Source organism: Leptinotarsa decemlineata, unplaced genomic scaffold (assembly GCF_025532065.1).
Source record: "Leptinotarsa decemlineata unplaced genomic scaffold, Ldec_3_MD MMD2_tig00000199_RagTag_RagTag, whole genome shotgun sequence".
Lineage (NCBI taxonomy): Eukaryota > Metazoa > Arthropoda > Insecta > Coleoptera > Chrysomelidae > Leptinotarsa > Leptinotarsa decemlineata.
The window spans coordinates 7,870,437-7,895,010 of NW_027412544.1; the positions used below are offsets into that span (position 1 = coordinate 7,870,437).

A 24,574-nucleotide genomic window follows, 5' to 3' on the forward strand; every position below is an offset into this window, starting at 1 on the left:
AAAATTATTGATGGCGGCATCTATTATAACTGAAGAAGATTATTCGTAAAACTAATTCTGGTTGCTGAACATCCAAATTATATCCCAACCAGAAGTGAGAGCTCTCGATTGATGAGCAAAAACTGAAAAAATGGAAAAAATCTATATTCGAATGTACACATCTCGAAAACTGTACAATTTTGAGCTTTGGCTGTGAACACTTTCAATCAGCACATCAAGAACTACAATATATCAAAATCATGCGGTGCCTTGAAATCACCATGGAAAACAGTTGCTCATTGATATTTATTGTCAACCTGACAATATTGTTGAAAAATCTTGTTGTATCAACCCCCAGACCAGTTTTCATTGCATCTGTTGTTCCTAGTATTATTGTTCTTTGAATCACCGTTGTTTCTGTTTTTTCTGCCGTGTTTTTGTTCCCATTGTGTTTATTGTTCCTGTATTTGTGTTGGATATTGTTCCAGTTGTTTTCTGTTCATGAGTTCCTGTTCATATTTTAATATTTCTGAAGTTCCCATTTGAACTGATATCAGCTCATTTTGATTGACAAAGTTCAACATGGCACGTTTGTCACTTCAAGCAAAAATTGAAATTGTTGGTGAAGGGGTGATAAGACCTCACCCCTTCACGTGAAGCGGCCGCTGAATTTAATAGAAGACACCCGCTAGAGGTAGCTGTACACCCTGGCACTGTACATAAAATATATAATCTATTCGTGAGCACCGGCCAAGTAACAAAGGACTGAAAAATTGTGAAACATCATATTGATGATAATACGATATTGGCGGCTCATCAAGCTGAACCTAGAATTAGTAGTAAAATATGGAGGTGTTTAAAGAGGCATAAAATGCGTGCGTTCAATCCCAAATTTTTACATACTTTGCAGGGATGCAGGGAAATTATCTCAATGACAGGAATTTTTTAAAGTATGTCTTATACAGTGATGAGGCTACCTTTACCACGAATGGTGTTGTATCTTTCAAGAACATGAGGTTTTGGGCTGAACAAAATCCAAATTGGGTGGTGAATTGTAGAGACCAAATATCTCAGAAAGTTGATGTGTGGTGTGGTATCCTGAACGAAAATATTATCAGGCCATTTTTTTTAGATCAAAATTTATACGGACGAATATTCGTTGATTTTCACGAAAATGAATTTTCCGATGTGTTGGAAGAACTACCTTTGGATGTGAGACACAGCATGACTTTTCATTTAGATGGTTCACCATTTCACAATAGTGGCATAACAAGGGTTTGGTTGAATAGGAATCTACCTATGAAATCGACAGAACCCAATAGCCCTCTCGTAGTATGGCCACCACGATCTCCAGATTTAACTCCACTGGATTTTTATTTTTAGGGAAATTTGAAAAATAAAGTTTATAAGGATAGGCCAACAAATAAGGAAGATCTCCGTACAAGAATTATACAAGCGTGTAGAGAAATCACACCTAGAGAACTGAGAAGAGTTGGAGGAAATAATAAAAGGCGCATAGAAAATGTGTTCAATTGGAGGAAATTCCATAGAAGGCACGAAAATATAAAATTGTCAACAGTTGAATCATTTGAAACTGATTGTTTTGTTTTTTAATTGAAAATGTGATTTTGAAAGTAGTACTTCGAAAGAATTTTGAACTACATAACATTTTTCGCCACAAAATATCTTTTATTTTTAAATAATGGGAAAATGAGAATATGAACTAACATTAACCATCCTTAAACCTCACTGATTACATGTTTCCGTTCCTCTTACAAAATTACCATTTTCTCTCTTATTGAGAAGGAATAACTTTCCTGACAACAAAATAAAAAGTAAATTATTTATGTGAAAACAAAAGTTGAGTTTCTCTTTAACAAGTTCGTTCATGTTTTGATATCAAAACCAAAAAAAAATCTATTTCAATTATTACGGAAGATACGGGTTTCCATGAGAAGTGAAACAAATTCGGATTTTTCAGGACTGAAATTTTTTCAGGGAAAAAGTGTAATCGTAGTAAGTTGGTAGTCCTGATCACGAATCTGATGGAATTTTGAGCCTATTTTGCCCCCTAATCTGTTTTACCGTAAAAATGGGGTGTTCCATCGCGAGTGGTGGACAGTGTATATCACTTTGGCCAACCCCATTTAGGTGGTAGGCATTTTGAGCATATCCATCAGTCCTGAGAGTTTCATCGTTTCACCTCGAATATTACGGAAGATACGGGGGTGTTTCCAGAAGAAGTGACACAGATTCGGATTTTTCAGGACTGAAATGTTTTCAGGAGAAAAGTGTAATCGTAGTAGTTTTGTAGTCCTGATCACGAATCTGAAGGAATTTTGAGCCTATTTTGCCCCGTAATATGTTTTACCGTAAAAATGGGGTGTTCCATCGCGAGTGGTGGACAGTGTATATCACTTTGGCCAACAAGCAAAAATGTCGGTATTGGAGTACGCAAAAACCCCACTGGATGAGAAAAGATCTCACGTAGTATCCTATCAAAGTGAATGTTTGGGCTGGCATACTGAATAACAATAATTGGACCATATTTTTTCGAGAAGACAGTAACTGGGGCCAGTTGCTTGGATTTTTTCACCTATATACGACAACGTTTTCCTGATCGTGAAACATATCTTTTCAACAGGATGGAGCTACACCACAATATGCAGCACTAGTCGATGGATCAGTAGACATGACAAAATTGAATGGCCAGTCCGTTCTTGCGTACAATTTACAGGAAGAACCAACTAATATTGATGACTTGAAACACCGTATCAGGCGAAAAATCAATCAAATCACCACAGATAGGTTGTAAAACGTTGTCAAAGAACACCGTCTTTTTTTTGTCAGGAAATAAACGGTTCCCATTTTGAGCATATGTTTTAGACTGTTATTATTTCGAATATTGTTGAAAGCGTTGAACTTTATTTCGTTTCATAATATCATTAATAAACTGTAAAAGTTGAACAAATGAATTTTTTATTATACCAACGTCCACTTATAAAAAAAACCATATTGCTGAACACATTATTGAAAACCCTTTCAAATGAAGTTTCATACGTTACTCCTTTCCATTTAAAAATTTCATAGGGATAGCTATAACCCCTAGGGGGTTATAGCTATTATTATTAACCTGTTTCATGATTTTTCGATTGCATTCATAATAACGTAGAAAATTAATTTATCCGTTACTTCAGTATCATATTGTATATGTAAATAAATATTATACGAAACAGTTATTAACGGGGTGTCTCAGTCAAAAATCAAAATCGAAACTCTGCTCTACTTTGCTAAGCTTTCGCTTCTAATCGAAAGCGTTTTAAAGGCAGTAAAAATTATTATGAAACAACATATAAATTGATGAAAAACAGTGACACAACTCATACGTCGTGCTAATATTTTTTAAAAATTTAGAAATTCTAATATGTAGTTAGTTATTATACGACCGAGTATAATAATCTTCTTGAGAGAAAATGATTCATGAATACTTTGTCATGAAATCTTTCAATAATATGGTCAGCTATGAGTTGCTGAGGGGGGCTATAGTATTTGTTTATGACAAAAATTTGTATTTCTGCGTCAATAAAACAAGATAAAATACAAAAAATTATGTGTGCCAAAGAATCGAAGGACAAGGAGCAAGAAATGGAATTGCCTTTCGACTTGGAAAAGAACAAAGTCAAACCATCATCACTGAAGAGCGATAATAAAGGTTCATCTACAAAAAGTGAATAGGTATTTCTGGAAAAAAAAATAAAAATAATTGTTTCATTATATGAGTGGCCGTTCAATAAAAAAATTAAAATAAAAGTAATTTGTGCCATCGCCTGAAGTACATATCTGATATGATGTCAGATTTTATAAAAAAAAAATTATAATTATCAGTTATGAGGTACATTTTCTCAATCCACTTAGTCCTGAAGTGGTCTTAATATCAGGACGAAAGTTTAACTTCATATAAAAACGGGGTAGGTTGGACCTGAAGCCTTATTATCAACACGACAGTGACGTTTTGTAAAAAAACAGCAAGTTTGTTTTTTGCACTCCGTTTTACAGAAAACCCGTTATTCCCTTTTTTGCAAATAATATCTTTTATTGTCAATTCTTGGTAATATGAAACATAAATGAAATATTCACCTCCATTTCTATGGATTACGTTTCTGACTCTGAAAATCACTATCATGGTGTCTGACACTATGCCATATTTAACATAGTGACAGCATTATATATTTGATATATCATGCGATTCATCATGAAAATGAATCATATAAGTTATAAATACCTTCCTCTTTGATATTGAATTTTATGAATATTACTGAAATTAAATCAACCTAGTTATTGAAAAATATTAATTATTTGGATCCAAGTTTCTGATTTGACACATTCCTGGTGGCCACATTTTCGATAGCATTGTACTGGTATTGTTTTAAGGGTAGAATTAAAAGCCGGTAAATTCAAGTATTGTTCAAAACAATTCGAAAATATCATGTCCGATTGTAGAGGTATTGCGAAAAAACTGAAACCTATTCATTTTTTGCTTTGTTTTAAATATCAGAAGTTGTCATCAAGAGTTCTCACTCCAGAACACATATTTTCCCTCGATGGACCACTAGATTTAGTATTCTCCCAGCAATATTTTTTATATAAGACATAGATATTTTATGGCGTTTTCCATTATAGTTCTTATCCTGAATTCATTGACATAAAATGAAATATCAGTTACATTAAGCCAACTAATTTTATATGTGAGTAATTTTGAAAAACTGATGAAATATTTGTTGAGGGTCCGCAAAGTAAATGAAGGTATAGAGATTTGGTTCCCGAAAGAGAACAGATATCAAAATATTTTGATATTCATCTTCAAGGTTGGTGCCATAAAATTCACCCAATGAATCCTGGGTTGAAAAAAAAAACGAATTGGTATGGTAAAATAAGAGATCTAGTTAAATGACCTTCTATGTACCCAAACTCAAAATAACACGATTTTCACATGTGGAGATATCTGAAAATCAAGCTCCCGTGCATCTAGGATTTCGAGATGAACACATCGAACACTTCGAAATGTTCGGGTCCGTGTTCCGAACATATATCAGTGAATACAAAATGTCGGATTTAAAATTGAAGCCTCAAATAAAATCTTAGTACTTCATTCCAAAAAATAACAGAGGCAGGAGGAAAACTCAAATCAATCTGTTAGTACGTTTTTATCAATATCTTTAGAACCGAAAAAATTTGTTTTCATCAAGTCGCTTCTGAATACATAATTTTCAACCCATTTCCTATCTCACTGACATGAACGATGCGTGACTGATGACATAATTACCTGTATATTACAAAAAAAGTGTCCTAATTGGGGGTATACTGCATCTTGCTTCTTCCTTCTCAATACAGAACTAATGCCGCCTACATTACTATTATTCAGTCTTGTCATAAGCACAGCGTCTAATCTATCTAAATGTCTCACAAAGTCCCAAAAACAGGCCTTCCTCGAAAATCCACCATCTAGGAGCATGTTGAACCCATTTATGCCAAAAAGAGCCGCATCACCTGTAATGTACATATTTTCATTTATTTTTTTTCTGATAGGTACAGTGAATGAACTTGAAAACAAAATTTTACTCTGATATATTATAAAGAGCTTCATAATTCAATATTTTACAAGAGAAACAGAACTTGTGAGTTATAAAAGTAAATGAGAAGACAGATCATCAATTTCATTGTGTCAACTGTACTGTTGAATAAAACAGTTCAATTGACACAATGAAAGATATCGAACTGAAAAACTTTTCATCATACAACATAATACATACCTACATCATGGAATATAACTAATGTTGTATTTTATTGTCGTTATGTTTTTTGCAAATAGTTGTGGAATGGCATATAATGTATTTCTGCATATATAGGGTGTCTCATAAGTAATGACTATATCAATTCAAAGGTTGATTCCTGGTTAAATTTTATGAAAAAGATTCATAAAAACAAATCTCCTGATTTGCATCACTATTCGAGAAAAAAGTAATAAAGGTCTAATTAAAAACGACTTTAAACAATTACACAGAAATATTTCCGATAATAATGATACATGGTTAGATAATTCAAAATAGTAATTCCAGTGATTCCACCAATTGTTATAAGTTTTATAGTATCGCCAGTTCAACTTCCTGTATACTGAGAAATCACAAAATTTAATACAACTGATGAGTTTGCTAAACATGGACCATGAGCTCCAAGAGGTTATTGTGGATTGTCATTCAAAATGAAATCACTACACTGTTGAGTGAACCAAAAGTTTGAGACCATTATTATAGAGATCATACGGCCTTGATATAATCGTTACCTAAAAATTTTATATTATGATCTTGTGGGATCTCAGGTACTATATACTACATTACAAGGTGGGAATGCATGAAGTTAAACTTCATAAGCAAAAATGAGTACATATAAATATTTGTACCTACACCAGAAAAACTGATGAGGCAACAATGTTTCACATGTACGTAGACTGTTCAAAAATTAAGTTGAATATTCAAATTTTTAATTTTTTTAAGTTGGTACACTCGTCTCGAAAATATGTTCAGTGTTTCAGCTATTTAGCATATTTATTTTGTTAGTGAGAGGCATACAAATTAGGAGTGTTTTGCGGTTTAGCGATTTTCTGCTATCAAAAGGAATGAATTAGAAAATTTGCATAACATCTTGTGTGAAAAATGGAATTAAGTTTCTTATTAGTCAGTGGGCTATGCTTGAAGACTGGCAGTAAACAAATCTAAAGAAATGAACTTCAAACGTTCAAGCCAGTCTCGAATATACCTACACAGTGGGCTGAATGGACTGGTGCCTATCAGAAAACAACTACTCCCCTGGCTAATACCACGAAGGGCCTTGGGTTATATCCGACAGGCGTCAGTGCAGGAATCTTCACAGAAAATTTCCTGCATATGCAATTGGCAATACAACTGAATGACTCGACCCTCAATTTCGAACGGGCACACTTGCAGACGGGTTTCGGGCTCATTAGCCACTCATCTTCATTTCTTTAGATTAATTTACTGCCAGTCTTCAAGCATAGCCCAGTGACTAATGAAAAAGTTTTTCTTCCTTATTCAAAGGAATCGGGCAAATTTCAGATATGCAGTTGGTTAGTACCTCGTCCACTAGATGGAAGACATTTTGTTGTTCGCTCCAACTTAGGAAGAGGAATGAAATACTCTGCAAGAATTCTGATTTTCAATTATGGAATATCATTGTTAGGTCTTGCACCGATGAGTGGCTAATGAGCCCGAAACCGGTCTGCAAGTGTGCCCGTTCCAAAATTGAGGGTCGACTCTTTTAGTTGTATTGCCAATTGCATATGCGGGAAATTTTTTGTGAAGATTCCTGCACTGACGCCTGTCGGATATAATCCAACGCCCTTCGTGGTATTAGCCAGAGGAGTAGTTGTTTTCTGATAGGCGTCAGTCCATTCAACCTACTGTGTAGGTATATTCGAGACTGGCTTGAACGTTTAAAGTTCATTTCTTCAGATTTTTTTACTGCCAGCTTTCAAACATAGTCCACTGACTAATAAGAAAGTTTTTCTTCTTTATTCAGAGGAATCGGGCAAATCATGGATATGCAGTTAGTTGGTAAATACCTCGTCCACTAGATGGAGTGAAATTTTGTTGGTCGCTCCAACTTAGGAACAGTAATGAAATACTCTGAAAGAATTCAGATTTTCAATTATGGAATATCATTGACTTTAGGTCGATGATTGCCACTATCTTGCACTGATGAGTGCCTAATGAGCCAGAAACCGGTCTGCAAGTGTGCCCGTTCCAAAATTGAAGGTCGATTCTTTCAGTTGTATTGCCAACTGCATATTAAGGAAATTTTCTGTGAAAATTCCTGCACTGACGCCTGTCTGATATAATCCAACTTCCTTTGTGGTATTAGCCAGGGGAGTAGTAGTTTTCTGATAGGCGTCAGTACATTCAATTTACTGTGTAGGTATATTCGAGACTGGCTTGAACGTTTAAAGTTCATTTCTTTAGATTTGGAATTGAGTGCTCAAAAACATTCGTAATGTTGATAGTGGCATACAGTGATTATACTCTGAGTCAGAAAAAAGTGGTACAAGCTTTTCACGGAAGGTCGAGTAGATGTGAATGATGACGCTCGCCCTGGACACCCCAGCACATCAACAACCGATGAAAATGTTCAGAAAGTGAAGAAAATTGTTATGGGGGATCGTCGAATCACTATTAGAGAAGTGGCTGGGGATGTCGGCATACCGGTTTGCTCATGCCATGTAATATTTTCGAAAATTTTGGGCATGAAGCGCGTGGCAGCGAAACTCGTTCCCAAATTGCAAAATTTTTATCAAGAAAACCTTCGCATGAGCATCGCTCAGGAATTGTTGAATGACGTCAACGGCGATACAGATATGCTCAAAAGTGCAAAAAGTGCATCGAGGGTACTTGGCACAAGTTCGTAAGGCCAATAAGGAGTACTATCTTGAAGTTATATGCCGCTTGCGAGAAGTAATACAAAGAAAACGTCCGGTATTGCGTAGAAACAATTCGTGGCTTTTGCACCTGCTCGCTCGTCATTGCTTGTTTGTAATTTTTTTGTCAAAACACCACCGTAATCATGCCTTAGCCACCGTTATTACCAGATTTGGCCCCTGCGACTCTTTCCTCAGATTTGAGAGCCCCATGAAAAAACGGCGTTTTGCGACGATTGAGCAGATACAAAAACAAATCGCTCAGAAAGCTCAAAGACATAAGGGCATATCAGAACTGCTTCGAAGGATTAAAACAAATGCCGTAACAAGTGAATTATATTTGAAGGGGACTTCTTTGAAAAGGACAAAATAGAAACTGATGAATAAATAAATAATTTTTGAGAAAAATGAAAATACACTTTAATTTTAGAACAGACAGCGTATAGCTTACAGATTTTATAAATTTCTAGACTATATGCATGAAAATTAGCTAATGAATGTGAATTGAAAGTTATCGAAGATTTATGGTGATGAAACAGTATCAAATTTTCATGCACAACCGCAAGGTTTTCCCAATGTTTATAACATATATAATATCTGGGGAACCTCTTCATAGTCTTCATTCATTTCAAAAGATATATAGATATGCGATCATTTCTCTGTATGTACATATTTATACTTCTTTTCAGTAATAACTCATGTTGTATTTTACTAATGATATGTTTAAAATTTATTTCGTTGTAGGCCGATATATTGTTATTTTCATAATTCAATTCAATTCATTAACCTTTTTGATAACAAAACATATATTTTGGTTACTGCTATATAGAAGCATCTGGTTTAGGAGCAGAAATTGCCTAGGCAGAGATGCCTGTTTTGCATTTCGGCACCCTTCCAGTTACTTTCAAATTTGTTTTATATGTAAATTAGTTGCGAGTATGGATTATATAATCAATCAAAAAAAATCTTGTAATAATGAGGAAGAACCAACGGAGATAATAGGGATTGGTCTTTCTTTTATGCCTTTTAGGTGCATCACGGAATCAAAAGAATAAAAATGCTTTTACTAAATTTCATTTATAGGAAATTGATCGAAATTCATCGAGGTTTGGTAATATACATTTTTTCACTTGTATTTTGAAAGTTTTGGGGCTTTTTATTTCTCTAAGGTCGGGTGGGATAAGGTTGAAAAATTTTGGACCGAAATACGTAAATGATCTTTGGGTCAAAGATTTTTTGAAAGAGTGAACTTAAAGGTTATTGTTGAGAGTCGATCTGGTCGTCCTTGTTATTTTCACTGTGAATTTTTTATGCGTACTTTTCATTCTTAGTATTTAATGATTGATAAATGAAGAGTGTTTATGTATTGAGCAGGTTGGTATCTTCACAGAGTAATAGAGTGGAGAATAATCTATTTTTCTTTAATATGATCGTAATCAAGATATTTTGTGCTGTCTGTAAAGATTGTAACGTGGTAATGAAAGCACCACCCCATGCGACTATGCAGTATCTGATGATTGATTCAGCGAGACTATTGTACAAAATAATCATGTTTTTTCTTGAGAGAATGTCTCTCAGGATATAAAATTTGTGACTTAATGCTTTTATCCTTTTTGTCACATGGGATATGTGTTCAGAAAAGCGTATGTGTTAGTCTTTTATAATACCTAAGTATTTTATCGATGAGGTTTTTATTCAAAATTGGACAACTGCATGTATCGTTATCATAGGTGAGAGTATGTATTTTAAGAATAAATTGAGATGGTTGATCAACTATGGATGGGGAGAAAGTTATGTATTTGGTTTTCTTGATGTTCAAACTCAGTGAATTGTGGTTTGACCATAGTAATACTTTTTTCAAACTAGACTCTGCTTTATAATTTACTTCTTTCCAATTCTCACCTGTGATAATTAGAGCTGTGTCATCTGCATAACATATTAGATGTCCCATAAATTCATTCACCTGAGCAATACTGTTTATATAAACAAAAAACAATATCGGACCTAATAATGTTCCTTGTGGTACTCCTATTTTGACCTTTAACTCTGAGCTAATTTATTTTCCAATTTTCACTACTTGGTATCTCTCAGATAAATAATTCCTCAAAAGATCAAGTACTGAGCCGCGTAGGTATACCATATTTTGAACAGTTTGCTATGGGAAACAGTATCGAAAGCTTTGGCGAGATCAAGGAAGACCGCAAGGCACTTCGTTGATTCGTCCATGGCTTTTACTGTGTGCTGTAGAAAATCAAGTATTGCATTTTCTGTGTTTGATCCTTTAATGAATCCATATTTTCTGTCGGTGATGTCATTGTGGATCTCGAAGAATTCAAAAATATATTCATTATTATATACCAATATTGGCTCTATACCAGCTGTAAAATTTGTGGTACGGGATCAGATCAACAAACAGGTCAATAAAAACTATTGGCTCTATAACAGGTGCTAAAATCTGAGGTACGGGATCAGATCAACAAACAGGTCAATAAAAAACATAGATTATAATGATATCCCAATATTGCCATATGCATAACAATATAGCAAACGTCCAATAAACAGGCTGTACAACCCAGTTCAGATATAAGATGGTTGGAAAAGGTGTCATGAAAAAAATTTGAGAAAAAATACAATGAGCCCACGAGACTGCAATTTTTTTCAGATGATAGAAAGATATGGACAAACCAGACGGCTCACCAGTAGCGATATATTTCTCATCGGTATTGGGGTTTGGTATTATTCCACGATATGCCATACATTTTGTAAAACGCAACTGAAAATGGGACCTAGAATAGTGGTGTTGAGCTATCCATGTCGAAGAATGTATGGTAACGGTATCTGGGATACCAAGGTATCTAGAGTTCCCATAAACTTATCTGTTTTTCTGAGAAAAGCGCACCACAATATAATAGGTATCATTATCGGACAGGAAAATATTTGGGAAAGAAAGATTTTAGCTTTCTTTCTCCATCTTTATACATCAATTCAATTAGCGAATGAGTAGATTATTCTCATTCATGACATGAAGTCACACTTTTAGGAATGAATTGAGTGCTTTTTTTATAATGCTTTCCAAATTTGGTGCTGAAGAGCCGATAAGGCAAGTGTCTTACGGCGAAACACTGAATGTCCACCAATGAGGATGATAGTTAAAAAAATCTGTTAAAATATGTTTTCCGTTAGCCAGCTGTCGCCCCCTACGAACGACAACTCTCAAAAGTCGAAACTTGTGCGAGCTAAGGACTAACAAGGTCTTAACTATTGCGTGTGATTCCTAACACTGGCTGGACGATAGAAAGTAAAAATCAATCGTCCGGCCTTGTGGTTCGAACCACAGTTTCGCACAGTGGAGGATTGCGTGAGTAGAACAAATCACCCACGTCAACCCACCAGGATACCATTCCATTATTTGAGTGAAATTTTCTCTCTTTCATTCACTATATTGTGTAGCAATCCTGTGAATAATATCTGATTCAATTCCATAACAAATGTTTGGAATACAAACTGAATAGAGAAAAGTGGTTGTCGTATAATTGTATAAAATTTCTTTGAAAGATTCCCAAATTTTTTTGCATAAAGATGGAAATGAAAATACGTCTTATTTGATCAAAAGTATTGAAGCAACAAAATTTAGAATTTGATATTATTTTCAGTGGTAGTATTAAACTGAAAAAATGCATTATCATACACCATATACTGAGGTACTTCCGTTGCCATTATGTTCTAGGTAGTTGAATTTGAATGTCTGGTACATATAACTTTCTTACAAATATCCGGCGTATTCAAGAAAAAAAATTGAAGTGATATTCTGAAAACAAGTATTTCTCCATTCACATAATACTTTGGTAAAGTAATGGATGAATTATATTTCACAAGAAATAGTAGTACAATAGTAGTACAATCTTTTTTCAGGTTCCTACAACCTTCTATGAAGTCATTACCAAGAGGTAGGTTATCATTTCAAACTTTTAAATCGAATTATATTTTTTCCTGAACATCGCGTTATAATGAACAAAATGACAACTGGTATGAAAAATGTAATTGCAGCAGAAGATGGGTTTCTGTATATATATTTATATTTGAGCTATATTTTGTTATTTTGTTGAAGAAGTTTAAGTTACCTTGTCCTCCAGGAAAAACGTACAACGTGGGCCTCGAAAACCGAATGTTGCCCACCACATCTGAACTTTCCAGCAGATTTTCCAGTGATGTTGGCACAAGAAACGGAGCAAGGTATTTAGTAAAATTGGCAATCGCTGGTGATCCAGAAGTGAGAACGTCGGAGGGATTGATACGTACTCTGCATGCCTTTGCGAACGGTTCTTTGGGAAGTCGAGTCCAATCCCCCTCTGGGGAACAGTGAAGGTCCAGAGAGATCCCATTTTCGTAGGCGTGTATAACTCGTTGAACGTCGATTTCTTGAAAAGCCTCTGAAAAGTCTGCACACGAAAATGTACCATCCTGAAATAACATTATGGTTATATGCATCTCCAGAACGTTATTATTTAATGTCCAATAACAATTTCAATCTTGATGAATGTTACAAATTCGGTTAGCAGTTAACAGGTTCGGAATTCATAGAAGAAAAAATTGGGAGAAACTGAAAATAATCCGACAAAAATGTTCGATTGTGTTAACAAAAATTGTAATTTGTGAAATAAACAAATTGTTGTTACCTGAAATGACAGTAAATTGATGATGGCTTGAAATAAAAGTGAAATGAAAATACAATAAAAATGAATAATCAAGATAAGATAAGGAAATATTTAAAAAATGAAATAAGAAGATGACGTTTTCAAACCAAGTAACTCTAAGACGTTTTGATTGTTAGTATCCACAATAGTTTTCGAACAGTAACTGGTGGTGCCGAAACAAGCACAGTAGAAACCGTGCTAGTTTTGGATTTATTTTACTCTTCATTACATGTTCATACAAGGGTCACATCGACTTAAAAAATTCCAAATATTCATTGTGAATACCTATCGTGGACAATTACAATACAATATAACTTCTAGGAAAATATTTTATTCATCTGTTGATTATTGACAATTATTGATTTATAAAATGATGAATCATCAGAGCCTATACTTTTTGCTCGCCCCTCTGCGTGTCGAATAAGTTTTTCAGAGTTTAGTGAAATTTCAGTCTTGCCATCTGACCCCAAATATCAATCGCCAAATAAGCTAATCTGTTTCGTTAAGAAGCTGGACTTTATAGGCGTGAGACAAAATGAACCTTTGACATAATGAACGAGGTTTTGACGTTCACTCTCTTGGCGTAACTAACTACGGAACTACCTTCATAAAACCCGTCCCTGGCTACTATCGTTACCAATATTTGACGAAATGTTCATGAGATTTGCATATGCTCTATCAGAAGATGAAGTTTATGAATCCAGGGAAAAAAAGGAGAATGCAGTTTCTCCAGAAATACTTATTTTACTTTTTTCCAAAACACAAAAGCTTTGGATTCATTATCCAATACCAGATAGTTTCAACCCTGTTTTGAAGTACTATACTAGATCACTATGTTGTATGCAGAACAAACCAGAATAAGTACTTATACCGCTCACCAAGACGATATTTATGGGATCAACAGAAAACTTAGACCACGAATACCAAAGATATACGAGGGTCATAACAACGGAATATCGTGACGTGATTCTTTCAGTGAAGTTTGCTATCTTTCCTTCTTGGAAACCTTCGGTGCAAGGATAACTAGATGATACCAGATCCCAGGAAGCAAACGGCATTCAGTAATCGATTTCGAACTATGGTTATGCAACGGATCGCCGTTGGGACCCTCGATTATCTGTAGTGTTCGTAGTCTGAGTTTTTTTATCGATACTATTGAGAGGGTCAGGGATACAGGTCAAAACTATCTGCATTGGATGATACAACGCTATTGGGCTCTGGTGTCATCTAGTTGTCTCTGCTGTGAAAGCTGTAAATAGAAGCAGAAAGTGAAACTGGACCGCTGCTGATGTCATTTGTGTTCGATAGTCATGGTTTGAGTTTCTATAATATAGATGACCACATACATGGCGTCTTCGTGAAGACAGTTGTTATCACATTCCAATTGCTATGCATTCCATCAAAGAGAAAATGTTGAGAGCACATCATTTAGAACTCTTCTCGCGCGAGTTTTTAATTGTGTCTGCCTAACTGCTCACTTCTACTGATAACCAAGAGGTTGTTTAATATCATAATATCAACGTAGTATTTTGTAAGACTCTATCAGGTCCCCAGGCAGTGATCATTCGACCAAACTTGTTATGAATCAAATAATTAATATTTCCGATATGTTGTTCAGAATCATCATCTTTTAGTAATTTCTGTAAATGAGACCAATTCAACCAGGTACCATTAAATCAGCGCAACTGTCCGTCATAATTATCTCATTTGATACCAGCAAATTAGAGATAGCGGAGCATGTTTGGACTCATCAACATAAATTCAAGTGGTTCAAAGCTGGGATCATTCACAGGAAGGAACACTGGTTTTAGAGAAAGTTCGAATAAGCTGCATACATATTGACCAACGACGTATTCAGCCAATCTGGTGTGGAGAAACGCAACATATATGGAAACCTCTATTACAGTGGGAAAAGAGTCCAACAGTTCACCAAACCAAAAAGGAGAGAGAGAGGAAATGGGGAGAAGCGCCCACGTGACTTTTAGCCTGTGGATATTAAGATGGAAACTTGGTTTGGTATTTTTCTTCTCATTTTAATTTTTAAATACACTCAATCAAATATTTTTGTTCGATTTTTAGAATTTTCAATAATTCTAATATTTATTTCCATTTTATTTCACTTGTTCTTCCATAGATTCCGAACCTGCTAGCAGCATTTCGCACAAAGAAAGTCCTAACTTGAGAAAGTCGCCAAAAACATCTGAAAACTGTGGATATTGGTAGTTCACTTCATTAAGATTCTCAAACACTTTCCGAAAGAACTAACCTTTGATGCACCTTCTGGCTCATAGACTATAAAAAACGAAATTTTAGAATTGTTGTCAGTTACCTGAAGAGCCCAGGATCCGTTAGCAGCGAACGTGTATCCGGAGTGAATTATATGTCGGTGTCTTGTGAAACTGCTCAGTAAATTTCTCATGCACTGCGCTAATGTGCTCACCACAGGATGTATGAGGATTTCAGTGACTAGATTTTCGGAAGCGAATTGGATAAGACGTTCACCTGATAATAAAAAAACATTACATTAGTAAATATTTCAATATTTCAAAAATCAATTTCTTTTCATGTTTTTAGATTGAATATATCATCAAGACTTAATGTGTTTCATACTCTATAAAAATCAGTTATTCACATTACTGCCAATTGTTGAGAAAAGTTGTGAACATCCAAATTTTTATCTGAAAAGGACACAATTCGACATGACACCGTTAGCCTCCTTTACAATTTTCTTAAAATTAACGGCTTGCACTCAAACATTTTGAAATAGAATGGGAGAAATGAGTCAGTATTTTTTTAAGTGGATTATTCATTGACATAATTGGATACAGAATTCGAAAATCCAATTATAACTTATGAAATCTGATGACATATATGGAATTATTTTGGTACCATTAAAGAACGTCAAATCATTTTTATGATATTGGCAGATACTCCAATCTTGTTTATCATATGACTTCCTAGAACTTCTGCAGGATGTCCTGCAAATATCACAAGGACAAACGGGGACAACCAGATATGTTAGTAACCAGATTGGGCTAGTTCAATGACATCTGGGGCCTGTCTAGAAGATTAAACATGGATCTTGTCAGATCATGCTTGTGATCATTTTATTCTCACATATAATATCTCACAGTTATCCTTAGGATATCATGAAATATAACACCAGAACTGTATATTTAGGAACATCTGGAAATAGTTACAGAATAATTATAAGTTCTGTATTTTTCATCGGGAGAAAATGAATCATTATGAATTTAATTGTTTTATAATACTTTTCTCATTGTCTGATGGCTTCTGAATGATTCATTTCTTCTGATATGGAGAGAAATGTACTAGTTCATTTTTGTTTGCCTCATGAAAGCGATCCTGCATCTTTTACGGTTCTAGATGGACAGTTATTTAACTATGTCTGTGAATTCATAATTTTCTGTGATTGGGCATATTTTGAAAGTGAAGCTCTTGAAGTGTGGAAAGTAGACAGTAAAGCAATAAACAAATGATTCTGACATATAAACAGAAAATTATTTTTACTGGGATTTAATCAAATAGGTGAATGAATATCATTATAATGTCATCGATGACATAAATAGATCAAAATTACTTCGTGACATAAAAATCGTAATTCATGAATGAATGTGTTTTTTCGTATAATGTTATCCATATTGGTACTGAAGATCCCTAAGGCAAGTGTCTTACGGCGAAACATCGATGTCTACCAGTTACTGAAAGTTACTTCTTTGCATGATCTACACATCCATGTATAGAGTTACTCATTTCCAATTGATTACTTCCTTCCTTTCTTTGGAAGATTTCACTTTTTTTTTGTATCAAGATAGAGTAATAGAGAACCAAAAACTTTCTTTCACCATTCATTTAATGTAGAACTCCTGTGAATGATGATTTTATTCCATAACGAATGTTTGGAATACCAACTGAGTAGAGAATGGTGTCTTTTGTATAATTCAGTGTTCATATGAAAGTATTTGTTCCGAAAGAATTTTTCTTTCGTGTAATTCAATATTTATATAAAAGTAGCTGTTTCAGGAGGGCTTTTCCTTCCAGTTTGTGTCTAAAGGTTTCTTCTTTGCATGATCTACACATCCATGTATAGAGTTACTCATTTTGAAATTGATTACTTCCTTCCTTTCTTTGGAAAATTTCCTCATTTTTTTGTATTAAGATGGAGTAGTAGAAAGCCAAAACCTTTCTTTCCCAGAAATTAGTCACTCCTCAAAATATAACCCTTTCTATTTGAACAAGATTCCTCTTGGCTGGGATTTTAATCATGACTTATGATGATTCGATGACATTCGATGACTTATGTCATCGAATGTCATCGATGACATAAGTAGATCAAACCTAATCCGTGACATAAAAATCGTAATTCATGAATGATATGTGTGTTTTTTGGTATAATGTTATCCATATTGTATCAAGATGGAGTAGTATAAATCCAAAAACTTTCTTTTCCAAAAACTAGTCATTTCTAAAAATATAACCCTTCCTATTCAAATACTCTGAGATGTAAGTCTGCAAGTTTTGAGTGAATCCTAAAAAATTAGAAAAATTATACTGAAATATGAGCAGTATTTATATTTTTAGGTAGTATTCATTGTTGCGTATTTGTATGATTAAGTATACCCATGGACAGGGTCTTCAAGAGCCTATATGGGAAAATATATTTCTGAAATATTTGTTTACAATGTAATACTTTCCATATTCTATAATCATGTAAAAACTGTTCTTTTGTAAATAAATATTATTATTATTATTATTATTATTATTAATCCTATGGAATTTTATAGGATTTTGGAGTGATTTTTGATACCAAGATATTTCATTTGATCAACTTGCGATAGGTGTCTACAATTAATCGGATATGAGAAAACAAGCGTCTTTGCCGTTGAGAAAGACATTACAAAATACGTATTGGCATTGAAATTCATTTTATTGTTTTCGCACAATATTCTTTGAGTTTGTTTGAAGGTGATTGACAATGTTTCATGATGAATTTTACTAGTTAAGATAAAAATAAAATGAAAAAGTCAAGCTAAGTTAGTTCACGACGTTTCGATTTTTAGTATCCACAATCGTTTTCGGGTGATGACTGGACTGATTCCTCCGAGAGATGACTATTTATGGGTCGTTCGAGTACCAACGTCATCGCCAACGTCATCAACATGAGTTCCCGCCCGCTCACGGGAATAGAGGAATCCTTGTTGAGAAAAGACATAAATTACGCCATTGCGCCAACATCTGTGCCAACTTTGGGGATAATTACTGCAGTGGAATCCATGAGTTCCCTTATTGACCTGACCGAGACAGAAGAATTTAGATGGAAAATCAGAGAACAGCTGGATCGAAAACCAGTTTCAACATCTAACATCAGCAGTGAAGAACGTAGAGCCCTGAACAGCCTACGTAGAGACAACACCACCAAGATCCTATCTGCAGATGAAGGAAACGCTACTGTGGTGATGGATACTATTCTCTACGAACAGAAGATCGCAGAGGTTTTTCAGAAGGGACGATACACAAAGACCGGTATGGGACCCTACTGCATCAATTTAAAGGAAGTTGTACCAAATTTTGAAAAAACACCAAGTCTATTTTTCGGACGAAGAAAGATCATCGCTAACACCGCACCATTGTAGGCCTCCTGACTTGTATGGAATACCCAAAATCCACAAGAAGGACGTTCCGCTTAGACCGATCATTAGCTCCAGAGATTCGGCTACTCAAAACTTGTCTAGATTTTTACTTTCCATAATACAACCGTTACAAGGAAAAACATCGTCTTTTGCAAAGAATTCAAGGCATTTTGTCGAACTACTAGGGTCTATTGAAGTCACACAGGAAGATCAACTAATTAGTTTCGACGTGGAAAGCCTTTATACCAACGTACCGGTCGAAGAAGCACTCCAAATCATACAGAGAAAGCTATCCGAAGACGGGAACCTGAAAGAGAGAACGAATCTACCTATTGAAGTAATTATGGAACTACTAGGATGCTGTGTACGAAACTGTTATTTCCAACTGAAGGACGAACACAAGATGAGGGACTGCCAATGGGATCGCCACTTTCACCAGTCATAGCCAACATATATATGGAGTGGTTTGAAATTTTGGCCATTGAAGAAGCCCCCATGAAACCCCGAGTCTGGTTGAGATATCTTGACAACACCTTCATGATATGGAACCATGGGAATACTGAACTAAACGAATCACATCACGAATCACTGAAACACATCCACAGCATGAGACCTTTCATCACTTTCACAATGGAGAAGGAAATCCAAAACGAAATGCCATTCTTAGACGTTTTGGTGAAGAGGACCGACACTAAGTGGGAAACATCTGTATACCGAAAATCCACTCACACGGGACAGTATCTGAACCACGAATCTAACCACCATCAATCAACTAAAAGAGGAATCATCAAAACTCTATTAGACCGTGCTTTCGGACTCTGTAACACGAAGGAAGGTCTCGAGAAGCAACTAGACATCATCAAAAATAATCTTCAACGGAATGGCTACTCCAAAGCGATGGTAGAAAAGATAGCAGGAGCCTAGCAAGTGAGAGAAGCCGTCACAACCAGTGCTTGCACTTCCCTACATCAGAATTCGTTCCAAGTACAACATCAGAACCTGCTTCAAATCTGGTAACACTATGTGTAGCAGCCTCACGAAAACCAGGCCACTAAACGCGGACTGCGATTCATAGAATTGCATTTACCGGATACCCTGTGAGTGCGGAAATTCCTATATTGGTGAAACTAAGAGGCCATTGAATGTTCGCATTGCCGAGCACATGAAACACACACAGCGAGGGGAAACCAGAAAATCAGGAATAGCAGACCATGTTTGGACCCATCAACACAACATCGAGTGGTCCCAAGCTAAGATCTTACACAGAGAGGAATGTTGGTTTAGGATAAAATTCAAGGAAGCCTCATACATGTTGTCCAACAACGTATTCAGCCAAGCCAGCGTAAAAATACGCAACATATGGAAACCCATCATCAAGCGAAAAATGGCCAACTCCCGCCAAACGGTCACCTCCCACTGAACCAGTGAAGCGGAAAAAAATGGAAAGCTGGGATAAGTGAAAGTACTCGAACGTCCCATTAATAGTCATCTCTCGGAGGAATCAGTTCAGTCATCACCAGAAGACGATTGTGGATACTAACAATCGAAACGTCGTGAACTAACTTGGCTTGAAATCTCTTAACTTTTTTATTTTATTTTTATCTTTATTTTCATTATGTATTTCTTTATTTTTATTATTTGTTATTTTTGATTATTCTTTTTTAGTTGTTTCAGGGATTTCAAAACATTTTATGTATAAAATGATTTGTGAAATTCTTTGAGTTACTCGTATATTATAGATGGCTGGCATCTTATAATGCCATAAAAAACCGATAGTTAACACTGTTTCAAGTTATCTACTTCTATATCACAGTGAAATAAAATAAATTCAGGCATCTCGTGATGTGGCAAAATGTTTTTCGAAGAAAAAGTTTAATCTCCTTACTTCATAGACGGAGGCTCCACGACGCTACAATTCAGTCGTGAGTCTAGACATCGAACATTATGAGTCTGATTTTCTATTGTCGTATTTGTATCGATTTTAACCTTCTTACATATACATGATATTCTTTCTGTCGAACTTTGTACGTGTTAAATATCATTCATGCACATACATTTCAACACAAACTGCACTTATCCCATCGTTTCAAAAAGATATAAACATTATCTAGGAACTTGTGATGTAGTGTTTAGAACTTTTGGTGTAGTATGAAATAAAGACTGGAAATATTCTCAACTACCTACACAGGTTCTGTTAAATGCCTACCGAAAAACAACTACTTCCCCGGCTGATACCACGCTGGATATTAAATTATATTCGACAGATATTAATGCAAGATACCTCAGAGAGGTTAGTCTCGCAGGTATTACTCATTCAGCTAGCAGCAGGAACATGGTGAAATTATTCGAGATCACCTACAGACCGGTTTCCAGGTATTACTTCTCACCAGTACAGGAAAAACTTAACCTGATTAGCAAAGTGCCTGGGACTTGACTAATTCCAACGCTGCACGACTGCATGTGTGAAATATTGTTTAACACCTCCATCTCGTGAACAAAGCCCCAAGCGGAAGCCCCAAGAGGAATGAATACTTACTAGAAAATTAATATTTTGAAATAAAATATTGAAATATTCATGTCTCTCGACTACCCAACTAACTACCCAAGCACATTTCTGTTTGGATCGGATCTTTCTTGCACTGATGAGAGGTAATACATCGAAACTTCGAAAACTGTCTGTTGGTGATCTCTACTCGAATAATTTCAGCATGGTCCTATGTCTGGATGAAAGAGGAACATATGGAAAACTAATATGTGAGATATCTTACTTGAATGATGTATCCAGCTTGGTATAGTTCAAGTAAACGATATAGTGCAACCTACCTTCCAACAGTTCCTCTTTAATAATATAGTTAGGGAGCTAACTAATTCCGTTATTAAATAATAATTTCTGATCAATTATTATACAGTGCATTCATTTTAAAACTTCCCACCCCTGATACTTCGTTTAGCAGGGAGAATTTGTCGCATGCAAAAATGCAAAAAACACGTCAATTTAGGGGGAAGTTTAAAACCAGTGCCAGTGGTATTTTACGTTTAACCCCCTTACCCCTAGCTACCCCCATTTAATAATTTTAAATGACACCCCCTATCTTGTAACACATCATTTTAAAGATCTTAAAAATCCTCACTCAACCCCATTCAGAAAACTGAAATTGGTTGATCCGTTATCGTAAAATAGAGCAGAAAGGAAATGAAATATGACAAAATGCAAAAATATATGGAACCGCTACCACTGACTTAATAACGTGTACGCGGTTTGCCCCCCTTTTTTTGGAGTGTTGTGTCCACGAATTGTTTCATTTTTGATTTGTATCATGCTCACTCGATAAAATCTCTATTTGTATATATATATATATATATATATATATATATATATATATATATATATATATATATATATATATATATATATATATGATGTGTTGTTCTTCCGGGTGTTCATCCGTTGGGTACTATTCGATAGTCGACGTTTCGCCATCATCTCAGATGGCATTATCAAGACGAGTTACTGCTTCGCTTCGAGAGGTGTAACTCTCGAAGCGAAGCAGAACCAGTTCAGCATATTCCTATCCGTGAAAACTTCAGATTTCATATTCAATACCTTAACGGGGAGATGAGGTCAACTAAGAAGAAGAAGAACGCAGGTAAAACTCAACAACGTTTAAATAGTAGGTAGTAGAGGGTTTATGGACCAATCTATTTCTGAACACATAACGAATACCATTTTACCATTATAGTAAGAAGTGAGTTGAGCAAGGTCAACAAATTTCTGAACACGTAACAGCACACCTTGATAATGACAAATGAGATTTTGTCGAAACGTCGGTGAAATTAGAGATAATATCACATACACGGATCAAATACCCGGAAAAACCAGTTCAGCATATTCCTATCCGTGAAAACTTCAGATTTCATATTCAATACCTTAACGGGGAGATGAGGTCAACTAAGAAGAAGAAGAACGCAGGTAAAACTCAACAACGTTTAAATAGTAGGTAGTAGAGGGTTTATGGACCAATCTATTTCTGAACACATAACGAATACCATTTTACCATTATAGTAAGAAGTGAGTTGAGCAAGGTCAACAAATTTCTGAACACGTAACAGCACACCTTGATAATGACAAATGAGATTTTGTCGAAACGTCGGTGAAATTAGAGATAATATCACATACACGGATCAAATACCCGGAAAAACCAGTTCAGCATATATATATATATATATATATATATATATATATATATATATATATATATATATATATATATATATATATATATATATATATATATATATATATATATATATATATATATATATACAAATAGAGCCGCACAAAGGTAGTGACAAACCATAGCCACGTGTTTCGGGCTTTGACCCATCATCAGTATGGTTCAGCCAAATGTATAGATGGGCAACATTTGGTTACCAAAAGAAAGAAATACAAATGCATGGAGCCATCAGCAGGAAGCTGCCGCACATTTGTGATTTCAGTTGATAGATCTTGTGTTTACAAGAAAACTATCAAAATCACCACGGAGGCAGCTATAGCTACCTGCGTGACATCCGAAACACGTGTCTATGGTTTGCCACTATCTTGAGTGCTAAGTCCGATTATTAACTTCTGTATCTATATCAAGACACTCAATAACGTTCATACTTGTATTATTTCCTGGACCCGGTTATTCACATTTTGTCCTCAATCGAGAACCGCCTGCCTGGTATTGACGATGCCCAATAGGCTGAAAAAGCTGTCTACCGGTGGCTCTTAAATTGAAATCAATGTGAGAATGATCAACTATAAGTACCTTGCAATGAGTTTAAAATATTCAAAAGTACCCGTATTACAGAAAACAGCCAAAACGAATATGAAATGATCGTGAAAGTTTTGGAAACGTGATATTAACAATACAGCCTCAACTCTACACTTTGCTGAAGTAGGAGAGCCAAAAATTGAAAACCTAGTGAATTTGATGGAAACTCCAGAAGAGTCAGATTGGAGCATCGCCAATTCAAAGGATACCGAGATGAGCCCTATGGTTAGGTCGGTATCTATATTGAAAGTTGTGCTAGAGCATCATGTGAAGAAAAATACTGTAGAAAAAAAAAACAAAATGAAGTTTAGTTTGTTATGAAAATCGAAAACTAGAAGAGAGAATGAATAAATTCTTACGAATAGTCCCTGAATTGAGACAATTGTATGAGATTTTGTAAACAGTAGTGGAATTACAACATCGAAAACTGAAGTATTCGCATATGATTTGATGAATACTTTATATCTACATACAACGAATTCGTGAAAAAATTGGAGAATGAGGAAACACTTTTTAAATTCACGAAAAATCTAAAAATAACTGCGATAACATAAGAAAACAATCCAGCAATGAAATTACAATAAAGAGATGGTGTACAACTAAAGTAATATTAAAAGGGAAAGACATTTTCCCTATGCTTGAAAGAAGATGAAAATGGTTGTGATCGAGAGATTATGTGACTTGATCTAGATAAATGAATTGGTCCTCTATATATGAATCCGCCCTTGAAAATCACAAGGATATCATGTGGGCTATTATATGTAGAGAATGTACTGGAAACAAAGATGAATCATCTTGAAGAGATGAACGAACGGACCAAAAAATATGAGAACCAGTGAAGATCGAGGAGAAATGGGGTAGATGCTATTCGCTTACATTAACATTCTGAATGTATTTCATCTACGAGTTAGCAGTTGTACCATTTCCTCTAATAAACAAGCATTATGT

At 35.2% G+C, this 24,574-nt stretch overlaps 1 protein-coding gene across 1 annotated transcript in view; it reads right to left on the reverse strand.

Moving 5' to 3' along the window:
• The window catches only part of futsch, a 254,871-nt gene that overhangs the window by 23,597 nt on the left and 206,700 nt on the right, over nt 1-24,574 (reverse strand). The window contains exons 3-5 of the mRNA XM_074172875.1: nt 15,488-15,660; nt 12,586-12,925; nt 5,303-5,526 (exon numbers count right to left, since the gene is read on the reverse strand). Coding sequence (XP_074028976.1) covers nt 5,303-5,526; nt 12,586-12,925; nt 15,488-15,660 — 737 coding nt within the window. The remainder of the gene's footprint in view (nt 1-5,302; nt 5,527-12,585; nt 12,926-15,487; nt 15,661-24,574) is intronic.